The 12,210-nt window shown below is 39.5% G+C and overlaps 1 protein-coding gene across 2 annotated transcripts in view; it reads right to left on the bottom strand.

The window, feature by feature from the left end:
- Positions 1–2,335: 2,335 nt before the first annotated feature.
- The window catches only part of adkb (adenosine kinase b), a 94,861-nt gene continuing 84,986 nt past the window's right edge, over positions 2,336–12,210 (bottom strand). For both annotated transcript variants that reach the window (XM_063892596.1, XM_063892597.1), the window contains exons 9-11: positions 10,072–10,186; positions 2,962–3,048; positions 2,336–2,674 (exon numbers count right to left, since the gene is read on the bottom strand). In XM_063892596.1, coding sequence (XP_063748666.1) covers positions 2,550–2,674; positions 2,962–3,048; positions 10,072–10,186 — 327 coding nt within the window. In that variant the 3' untranslated portion in view covers positions 2,336–2,549. The remainder of the gene's footprint in view (positions 2,675–2,961; positions 3,049–10,071; positions 10,187–12,210) is intronic.

The raw sequence follows: 12,210 nt of genomic DNA, 5'->3' as shown, positions 1-12,210 counted from the left end.
TTTGCGTTTAGGGCTGGTGTCATGATGGCGGCGCTGACCAAACCTGCCTGTGTCTGGTTTTAATGAATGCCACCCTGGGCCCCAGCAGGTCCTCCACTGCTGCATGGGTCCAGGGATAATTTGAATTGGAGCATGTGCCATTGCAATCTGCCCATCCCCCCTGCTCAATCCCTGCCAACTGCCACACTGGTGTTCACAAACACTGCTGCCCATCTGCGGGGCAAAACACTGGCCAGGGACCCAGTTACTCTTTTGCCCGCGTTACGAAATAAAAAAAAAAAAATCTGGTCGTGAACTCGCTTTTGTTAGCAAATAGCAGAAAGTCAAGTTTTCGCTCTCACTTATTCACAGTCGTTGACAGCATAATTATCTCAAGCAGTAGATGAAATTAGATTTTTCTGTAATTCTGCTAAACGATAAAACTGACATTACATTTTTTTTCAAATTGCCTTGAGCTTAGCTTACGAAGAGATAGTATAGTATTGTGAAATGTAAATCAAGTGCACAGATTTTATGTCTTTTTTTAACCTTCCGCAATCATTGAGCAAAAGTTGACCAGGGAAAGTGAAAAGTATGTGTAGTAGTTTCCTTATTGTGGCAGGCATTCTCATTACTTGATCATGGCTCCCTCTTTTTGTGTTTGTGTTTTGCCATCTGTCATCTTGAGAAGCAAATGAACCAGCTGCCATGGAGTGTGATCTTGCCCAATCAGAAATGTGGTCCTTTTCAAAGCGCATCTGTGTGAAACCTTAAAAAATGCTGATGAAAAAAAAGTGTCTCAAAGTTGTTAATAACATTTTGGCTGGCGAATGTTTTCACCTCAACGCCCCCCATTAGCATACATGCATAAACTATGCATCATTACAGAAACGAGAGCTATTGTGCAAGAAGTGTTAAAACTGGATTCCTCCTGAGAAAATAAAAAAAGGAATATAATGTAACAGGTTGTTCTAGGGGAACAAAAAATGTTATTCTCGATCGCACTTCTTTGTAGAACAGATGAGTGTTGAATTGTTTTCCACAAAACACTTGAGACACTGCCCAACACTTCTGCTGGCCCACACTCAGTGGGAGGGGGTTGGGAGGGGGAGGCGCCTCCTTCTGATCCTCGTCTCCAACCCCCAGCGACAGCACAGCTGGGTACGGAGGATCAGCCTAATTTTCAGGTCCCTCTAATGATCGCCACGAAGAGCAACCACTAATCCCTTAACTGAGAAAAATGATCTCCTGTAGCCCAGCCGTGCAGCTCCACACCCGAGAGTCCAGTTAGGACCCAACGAGCATGAGGGGGAGTGACTGAGCGGAGCCAGGACACCAGGCTGGTCCTACACCCCCCCAGTCTCCCCCATAATAGAGGGTGTTGAGCTGTCCAAAAGTGATTAGCATGAGGGAGCCTCTGGCTGATTAAATAATGGGGGAATTCACAAACCCTGTTGTTGCATTTTTAAATTGGGTTGAATTCAAAGAAACTTCCACCTGCTGGTTAAGCAAATCTCCTATTTCAGAACTAACTTTGTTTTAGTATAGGATGATCTTGGTAAGGCGAGTTTGATTGTGTGATAGCAAAACATCTTTGCCATATTGCCCACTTAAAAAAGTCCCTTTCGGATATGGAAAGCCACCCATAATATCTGCAGAATGACAGCTGAATGTTAGTTATACTTGACTGAAAAAGTATTTTGCAGCATCACAACAATACCGCAGACTTTAAATAAGGCTTTAAAAGTTTATAGTTTTCTGCTTCATGAAGGATGGCACTCAAAGTGCAAACTTCTAAATACAGCACTTCTGCATTTCCAATGAAAGCAATGTAACTGGCAATTTATTGGCAAAATTGTTTGGAAAATATTCAGCGTGAGGATCAACAGTAGATTAAGCAGGATGAATTGTTAGGGAATTTTCAACGGACATCTTTTTGGCCTAACTCTGGGTCACTAGAATCGATTGTAACTTCTGTGAAGTGAAGCTGACTACAGATGCCATCCTCCATGAAGTAACACATCACAAACTTTTAGAGGCTAGCGTCCATGCAGCAAAACTTTTTAAATGTATCCTGCAGGAAAATGAATTTCTCAACCACTGATCCTTTTTTTAAACTCCAAACTTTGCAGATAAATCAATATAACACTACTTCCAGCAAAAGCAATGAAGAGGTGGTACTGGGACACTGGGTATTTAGCTTGGCTTTGAAGATCCTGAGTGTTTGAAACATGCCAAACCTATAGATAGCTATGAAGTGGTGTGAAAAGTTTGTAACAATGCAGTGATTCATTTTGACAAGTTTTCCACCTTTCAGGCCTGTAGGAGTTCAGTTTTGATACTCAAAAGATTGTGCTCCTTTTAACATAACCATTTTATTCCAAGGTTTGATACTAGTACATTATTTGAATTGCATGAAACATCTGAGTTGATTTTGCGAGCTTGATAAAATATTCAAGCTGCAGCACTTAGTCCATGCAGTGAGCCACTGTAATTAGAAAAAAATGTACATGAAATCCTGAAGCATACATATACAAGTATCTTGTGGAAAAGACAAATGCGCAGATGCATCACTGAAAGTCCGGCTTCTCTGGGAAAGTACATCCGACACGTCTGATGATGACGTTGGCAGAGTAGTGTCCTGCCCGGATGCACTCCTCTACAGCATGTTCTTTGACCAAAGAAGAAAGGAATCCTGGGTAGGGGAAAAGAGCATAGGTCAACCTGTAGCCTTCCATCATCTACAAAAATGTTACATGAGAAGTTATCATTAATACGAGCCAGTATTAGGATTGTGGTTGAGGTAAAACAACAGTCTCATAGTCAACAGGTGACTGTTACGATCAGCTCATACAGAGCGAAAACAGCATGATAAATGTAATACTGATATCATCTGGAACCATAATTATGTTACTAAATTGGCCAGTATCAAAGGTTAATGAGGATTGTACACAGAAACCAAGCTGTGTTTCCATGCCGTACCTCCCACAAAGGCGTCTCCAGCTCCGTTAGTGTCCACGATATCGCTTTGTTCGATGTCCAAAACTGGGAACATGGTCACCTTCTCACCTGTGGTAAAGACACAAGAAGGCTGTTAATTACCATGGAAAACCTATATTGTTTGAAATGTTGTTGACTTAAAAAACTATTTATATTTAACACATTTCAACATTTTACACAAGGAGGTAATGTTGTAATTGGTGATGGTGGGAAATTGTACTTCTCTTCAGCAGGTTTTAGTAGTAACATCGTTTCTGGCTAATCAGTAATGTGAAACAGAAAATTATGTCTATACAGATTTACAGATTCACTGTGATTAACAGTTAAGGAATTTAAATAGTCATTAATAAATTAAACAACCCCACATTATTATGGCCACCACTACTGAATATAACACTTTATTTTTTTTATTTAGGAGCTTTGAAGTGCACTAGGTTTGAATCTTACATTCTAACTAAAGTAAACAAACATGCTATCACTTTTCCTCTGGTCCCAACGCAACATTGGCATTAATGGGTAAAATCTCTCAATGAATACCATTTCCATCAGCCTGAGATGTATTTTAGAGCTGTTTAATGGTAATTAACAAACGTTATAATGCTAACATACTAAACTGATATGGTGGACACGCTCAACAATAATCCTGCTGAATATCAGAATGCTGGCATTAGCATTAAGCTTAATGTAGGCAAACAGAGCTGCTAGCACGGTTATAGTTTATAATACAAATCCTGTTTCTTTATTGATTCTATCTGTCATTATGGTTATTAATAATTCAATAATATGAAGTTCCATGAACTCAAGGTGTACTTCAGTATATTGAGTTTTGCTCCATACTATTCCAACTCCAAAATACATTACATTAAAAAGATGTTCAACAGAGTAAAGTAGCAAGTATTAGCATTTAAGAGGCTGTATTAAAGAATGTTTGCTTGTTAAATGACATTCATTAAACAACTGACTATTGTTCTTTTCTGTCTGTGTACAACTGTGTGGTTATTTACCTTTTGTTTCAGCACAAATTACTGGGTAATTTAAACTAAGTGACACTGTATAGAACAATGCTATGTACTGCTGTGCAATGCTTTAATTCTTCAAAAGCAACAGATCATCAAATACAAAAACTTGCAACATGTCGAAAGGTTTGGTTGAGTGCTCTGGTAAATTAAAAACAATGCAATTGCTGTAAGTCGTTTCAGTTCAAAACGGAATCCATTAAATGAGAGTCTCTTTATTATCTGCAGTGGATTATATTGCTTGAATTATCAGTAGCATATGCACTTCAAAGGGACTTCTAGTTTAAAAGGAGAGGGGTGGGGGAAAAGAAACACAAATCTACCAGATGACAGAGTCTGGAGGTGTAGAGTGACATTAAATCAGCAACTTATGTCAGAACAATCTAAACCACACACACAATCTTCAAACAATCCCAGCGCTCTGGTGCCGACATGAACCTTCAAAAAGGTGCAAGAGACAAAAGACATCACATGTGGACATGTGGATAAAAGGAACGTGAGAAAGGCTGACAGACCTCTTATTGAGAGAAAAAGGTTGGAAGTTTAAGGAGAACATGAGAACAAAAACTACAAGAAGTTGTTTAATGAGGCTCCCTGCTAATCTAACGACGGCTCAGAATATCTGTGCGGCAGATAAGACACCCCCCTCCAGTTTTTGAATACATTTCTGCTTTAGTCTTACCGGGTGAAAGATACACAACCTGCAGCCGAACATATGCTCAACACCTGATGGGAAATTACTGTAATACACCTACTGTGAAAGAAACTGCATCAAGTTGCAGCAGAAATCACAAAGCAGAATGTGATTGTATTACAGGTCAGGTGCTGGGGATGTATTAGATAAAGAGTTAGATTGTGTTGTCTTAATGACACATTTTCTCTCTTAAAAGGGAAACAGGAGATTGTCACTTTGATAATAAATTACAATAATACAGGAATCCTTTTAGGATCAGCTAATTAGTAGCATAACGACTTTGCTTAATTAATGCCACTGAAGAAGCTCCAGAACCCTCCTCCCTCTTGAAACGATTAAACGCAATGGAAAATGGGCTCATAATAAATTACGGCTATGTCACTTATTCTTCAGTTAAGTAACGTTAGATGTGGTTGTGCTTAGGCGATGCACTTTGTGGCTATAAAATCGGATGCTTTAAATTTTGAAGCTGCTGCACTTGTTCAGCACATATTCTGCTGTTCATTACACCCGACAAATTGGATATAAATAACTGTGTAAATATTTGTACTGTAATTAAAAGAGGTGGTTACCCTCTCCAGTGTCGGTGGTACATGAGGAGTCAGGACTTATTATATAGACCACCTTTTCCAAAATGGAACCTCTTACATGACATGATATTATGAAAATACTACACCCAGATATGTCATAAGTAATGGAACACATTTCAATGGGTTTGACCTACAGCTATGTATTCACAATGAACAGATCCTTATGACTGTGAAATACTGTATGTAAACTGAGAATTATATGTCTAACATGCACAAGAGAATCTTTTTGCTTTGACTTGTTCCTTTTACTTCACTCAGCCAGTCACTTTTTACACAAACTAGTATATTTTTTCCAAAATTAGCAATCAAAGCTGCTTTGTGCATGACATAACCAGAATACGGAACCACTTGTTGAGCTAAAGTAACATACAAATCCAGCCTCAGCCTTCACCGACATCCTACAAACAGTGAAATGATAAACGTTCTTGAAATGGCCATGCCAGCACCGTTTTGGTCTAAACTGAAATATCTCAACAACTGCTGGATTCAGTGCAATGCCATTTTTGCTATCAACATTTAAAATATTGATGTTCGCCAACTACTTTGATTTGCAAACGAATACTAATTACATTCCTTTCAGATTTGGCTGTACCTCAGTGCTAAAGGCAAATGTTAGCATGCTAACACTGTTAATTAAGGTTGGGAACATGGTTAACATGTCCTGCTTAACATCTACGTGTTAGCATTGTTATTGTTAGCATGTTAACTTACTAATCTCAGTATTAACTGTAACTCAAAGTACATTTTAATGGTTTTAACATGTCTCATTGATACAATAGATGACCCTCCTACTTCTGTCATCACGACCAACGTTAAAGTTTGTAGGGAAAAGTTCACATAACCTCATTGATGGATATTATTACATTTGACTGAAATGTTAACTCAGGTTACAGGCCAACAATTTGTCAGTCGCCTGTTACAAAAATCTGTCATGGAAATGGCAATAAAATAGAAGAATTAAACTCCTGCCAAAAAACACAGACTCTGTTGTTGCTGGCTTGTAGAAAGTCTGAAAACATCACTTTGCTCACTCACTGTACATTTCCCTGTAATGAGATCTGCAACAGTATTTTCAATCAATACAACTCTGCTATGTTTTTTTTTTTAATATAATCTTGTTCCTAGAGTTTGGTTTGACAAAGTAAGTGAAGCAGCAGATTGGTGGTGAATATGTGGGAGTGTGGTATGGCAGTGCTGTGACAGGTAACCTGCAATAGAGGGGGGAAAAAAACCTGAGAAAAGCCTTGAAGGAATTCAGATACTTTCTTTCGAGTAAGCTATAATTGTGTGCTTTTGTTAATTCGCTCTTCATAATTCCCTCATTACAGCTCTTGAATGGTGGTGATTAAACTTAAGAAATTCTTTCAACAGGCGTCTCTTTGAAACAAGTATCAATTAAGTCCTTTATTATTGGCTATTCTTTATAACAATGCCAATTCACAGCACAACACCGACTGAGAGAAAGCTACTGTACATGCACATAAGACGACCTCGGCTTTATTGGAAAATGAGCATATGAAGTTCTGAAATGAATACATGCTCTACTTGGTTGTGTTCCAGCGCTCATTTTGTTCCTTTGACAAGAGCAGGTTGATCAAATAGTTGGCAAATCATTAAAATTAACATTGATCCTGTCACACTTTATCGTCTATGCAAATACATCAATTAAAGACATCCATTTCAATCCTGCGCAGCTAAATGACTAGGAATTTTACACAAGAATTAAGCTAAAATGCATGAGCTGAAGTTTAAGTGCAACATCTCTATGTGAGAAAAACTTCCCAGAGAATACTTCTTCTGGAACGCTTCCTGTTGCGTTCCAGCCAAACTCTGAGCCTCGGAGAAGAAAACAACATTACCACTTTCTTGGCAAACGCGACAGGTTAGGAGCAAGTTGACATTCAATCTGTTTCCCTATCATATCCAGCATCTTTGTTCACAATTGAGTTAAAAAAAATACATATGCCTGTAATTACTGTAACCACAGGCAAAAGATCATCGCCAACCAATATCCTTTCAGGGAGACATGAAAGAAAACATTCAAAGAGGGATGCCAAGAGAAAAGAGTTCTTTCTCATAGCGCAGGAAGTTAATTGATTTGGTTCTTCATAAACATATGGCGTTTTAAACAGATTACCGAGACCTCTTCAAGTAGACTTTTCTATAATTGTGCAATGTTGTAATCTACTGTAATTTTGGAGAGTATAACAACAAAACATGCTTTAAATAAAGAGTAGTAGTAGCCAGTAGCCAGTTCTCATTCCTCAGTCGGCCTCGTGTCATTAACATGTATAGATCAGGTCTTTTTTCCAAGTTTAATTCTGCCTGCTTAGCCCCCTTGAGAGCCTTAAAACTCGGCGAGGAGCAGGGTCCGGCTTTATCAAGTCCTTATCAGCGATTACAGCGGCAACCCCCGCTGAATGATCGTTTATTAGATCTCCTCACCGTTAAGGTTCAGGGCACAATGATCTTAATTACTGCTTTAATGGGTGTATAAGCAAAAGCCCAGTGTAGTTCAGCAGTGTCAGTGGCAGCTAAATAAAGGGCCATTTCCCCACTGCTCCCAGCTCTTAAAAGGCACGTTTGAAGCGGTGGTGTGATGAAAGGCTCCAAATGAAGGGCAGGGAAAAAAGAACAATAACAAATTGACATCTCTTTTTAGGGAATTATACCACGGGGGAAGCTAGTCTCCCGTCCTTAATCACTATAAAATGGTTTAACATGACATGCAGATGCTGGCAAATGATCAAATCCTGACAGGAGGACAAATTGCAAACAAAATGAGAGATCAAGTTTATTAGAGCGCCGCCTCTGGGAAATGAAAATCTTTAATTCTCTTTTTACATTGACATTTATTTGGCTGGCATGAATAGCGATGTTAACACACGCTCACTCACACACCAATGCTGTAGCAGCTACTACTGTAACAGCTCCACTGAAATGATAGCACACTCAATGACATTTATCATGTTTGCCTTTGTGGATGACATCTGAAACACATTGTCTTTCATCCCGCTTGCATTCATCATGTATTTTATATAAAGTTCACAGCGGCACGCAGCTCTGTCTTCATGCAGGAGCAATGAGGGAAGCAGGCAGGAATTATCCATCACCTCCAGCAGAATGGATTGAGTCTCGTTCTTTTTAACTGTCGGGCAAATGCTTGAGAATTTCTGTTCAAACTCATGAAAGGAAATGTACTTCAAGGAATACTTCTTTGAACATGATTATTAGCTTCATTAAAACCTATGCTATTAGTTTGTAACGGCGATAAATCAGTATGGTAATAAATTGATGAATACGAGATTGATAAATGTACATCCGATGCATCAAAGTCCAATAGTGTCAGTGCTTTTAGCTCTTTCTGTTCTCCACAAGCTCCAGAGGGAAATACCTTGCTCTAGCTGCTTAATTCAGTCCACGAGCTAGTCGCTAACTTTGTTGCTAATGTGGGTTTATCAGAGTTTTATAGCTGAAAAAACGCTGACGTGCTGCGGCAGTAAACAACACTGATGACAGTGAACCAAAACTGTAAAGTTGTGGCTGTTAAACCAAAACAAGGAGTTAAAAGATTAAAAACCTTTATAGAGCTGCTGAGTTGGTTAATTATTCTGTGGCTTCCTTTTTCAGATTACATATTTATTTTAGAGTGTTTAATATGAAAAAAATATTGATTACAGCCACTTAAAACCTTTAATATATCAAGAGAGTCTCTGGAGAAATGAAGCCAGAATGGCAGCACACTTTACAGACCATTAAAGAAGAATACAATATAGATATAAATACGGGAAAGGAATGACTGAATCTGAACAGAATCTGTTTTTTATTATTAATAACCTATGCCTACTTTTCCATTTAATATCTATTCTTTTTACTTCATATGCACTATACTTCTGCTGTTTTCATACCGTAAATGTCTTCGCTGCGGGACAAATAAAGGAATTCCGATTCTGATGCCACCGGTGACATACTGTAAAAACTTTCAGCCTGTAAATAGAGTGGAATTTAGGACCGTGGACATGTAAAGACAGTGTCCTGCAGTTACAGTGCTGCTGTGGCTGTGCTTCCCTGCAGTCCCCAGTGATGACTGATATGTTGGAGACTCTACCTGAGGCCATCTCTCCCCGTGCACAACTACTCTGAACTGCAAGGGCAACGAGGAGAGACACCCTGTGGCTCCAAACAAAGGAAACGTCTCCCAGCAGTAATCGAAAACTATCGCCTTCCCTCAAACCGCTTAAACCTGCAACCCCTGCTCAGTTATGATGACACCGCCTTTTAATGTCCCGCTAGCAAATCTGCCCCAAATTACAAAAAAAAACATTGATTTGAGGGGCAACACTGTCAACCGCTCCTCAAGGCCACTCTGCCAGCATTTTGCAAGAAGCAAAAAAAAAAAAAAAGGGCAGGATGTAAGAGTCTAAGCATTAAAAATTGCTGAGGACTGGCCTGGAGTTTGTCCAAGACAAAGTTAGAAGTACTTCACAAATCAATGCCTGCTCTCTGCATCCCCCACATTTCTTTTATGCTCTGAAATGACAGAATGTAGCGCAAGCATTCTTTTTTTCTAACATCTGGAGTCAATGGTTCAGGTTAAACTTCAAAGAAATTACTGATAGCATTCAGCTCTTTTCAGTCGGCGATCTACAATCTATTTAAGGCTCTGCAGTTTAGTGATATGAGGTTAAAGGGAAGTCCAAAAGGGGCCAAAGTTGGGATGGCTTTGAGTGGTACTTCAGTTGAAATATGTGAAAACAAGCAGACAAAAATGGAAAAACTAAAAATTGCCTACCAACAGTTGCAACAGTGTCGTCCTTGCCCTGGGTGAACACCACCATTCGCTGCCTCTTCGTGTTCTCCTTGGGGAGGTTTTGGGTTTTCTTTGCAATCTCTGCGATGTCATCTGTCTGTAGAAACACCAAAACACAGTGAGTATATAAGGTTGAATAAATGCATCGGGAAGGAGCAGTTTCTGAGAAGTTAATCAAAGATCGCAACTGTGACAGGAAGAGGTCAGATTTTTTTTCCAATCCTGGCAGACGGATCAAGTGATAATGAAACCAGATGGGCTATGAAACCGCTTTGACACAGATCAATAGGGGCGCTCAATGATGTTTCCATGCCGCTACAGGAGAGCTGTAAAATATTAGAATGTCATATTCCCTAAGTGAGATGAAAATAAGCTTGTGAAGATATGCTGTTGTCAGATAAAGCTACTTCTGAGCTGAAGGGATAGGTGGTGCGTGTACTGTATCATTCTCTTCCTGAAACAGGCCATCTCTCCTCAGCATCTGCACAGAATGGATATTCTCGCCTGGAGACGACAGAACTCTCCGGAGTGCTTGCCTTTGATCATGAGAGGGATAAAAAACCCACACCTGTCAGTGCTACTTTATTATTAACTCATCATGATGTACTATGAGCAGGTGGAATGTCTTTATCGCCGCCTCGCAGTGGGGTGGACTCTTCTTTTCCATAATACAGCACACTGAGTAGCTAGTACTACCGGGTCGTAGACGTCTCTGGCATCTGTGTCAAAGCTAACACTCGAACACCTTCAGGGCGAGCAAATACTGTGGTTAAGGGAGTAATCAGAGAGATAGGCTCTAACCCAATAGTACCAGCCACACTGGCTCACTCAAACCGATGAGCTTTTACACCTCTAAATGCCTCCCAAATGTCCTTTAATCAGCCCTGAGAGGTCCGGGGAGACCCTGGCTCTACGAAAAATGGGTGTAACACTCTAAGTAAGTGCTAATGGTGAGGTTAATACAGAGGCTGTTAGCAGGCGTCGGTGAAAAAAAAAGAAGGTAATTTGTCACTGTGACTGGATGTAACCACAAGCAGTCCTCCAGACACTGAATGCAAAACCAAGGCTTCAGCACATTGTCACCCTTCGGTTTTATGTTCCCCGGCATAAAAAAGGCGCTCTACTCAGGTTTAGGAGCTAAAGGGTTCTAAAAGCCAGAGGTGGTAGGGTAAGCTTCACACCTGTTGAGCAGGGCACGCTGTTCACACACATAAACAACTTCCTCCTTTTTGACTGGCTGAAACACTTACCTGACAAGCTCCGATGGCAGAAATGCAGAGAAATAAGTGCACAACAAATGCACTGACAAATGCTACGGTCCATTTAGTTTACCACTGACAAATGGCAATATTTACGATTGTGTGGCAATTGATCAGACATAAATCAACAAAGCGTGAAATATAAGAGCTTCACAGGGGTGTTAAATTGTGTTTTTTGTGTTGAAGCCAGCGAGAAAGTGATCGTCTCCACTGCAGGCTGTTTGACAAACACTGCCAGGGAAAGATTCAATCAGAGCGCCGATGAAGATAGTTCTTTGAGCATTTAAAGGGAAACAGATCATAATCAGGCGACTGTGCTGAGATCTGCTGATTGCTGTTTTGGAAAATACAAGCTTTTTATCTCTTATTTACACTAGAGAAGTGCTGCTGTCGTTGTTGTTAGTCATCCATAATGTGATAATAACAATGTTTCAGAATACATTAAAAGAGCATCAAGTCAGATAATGGCAACCCGGCAACAGCTATAACAATATCCAATAAACGTATCCCTGAAAAAAATCCTCCACTAATCAATTAACTGAGTTAATTAATTTAATTAACCTCACAGGGGTTCGAAGAGTCACTTCTGTTTCATACTTGGTTTATGACTTGTTGTTTTCGCAAAGCAAATTTGACAGAATAACTACTTTAAAAAAGTCTAATTGGATGATAAAAAAATGACAGTACAATTTAACAAAAAACTTGCCAAAATAAGTAATTGATTTTGGATCATGTTTTCCAAAGAGGTATTCAAGCTCATTATGTAGAATTGAATTTCATAAATGGAAGTCAGTCCATTATATTTAATATGAATTTCATTTGAAAGAAACCTCTCATCACAAGATCCATTCAAGGGCATCCA

Source organism: Eleginops maclovinus, chromosome 10 (genome assembly GCF_036324505.1).
Source record: "Eleginops maclovinus isolate JMC-PN-2008 ecotype Puerto Natales chromosome 10, JC_Emac_rtc_rv5, whole genome shotgun sequence".
Taxonomy (NCBI): Eukaryota; Metazoa; Chordata; class Actinopteri; order Perciformes; family Eleginopidae; genus Eleginops; species Eleginops maclovinus.
This window is presented reverse-complemented; position numbering and strand designations above follow the sequence as displayed.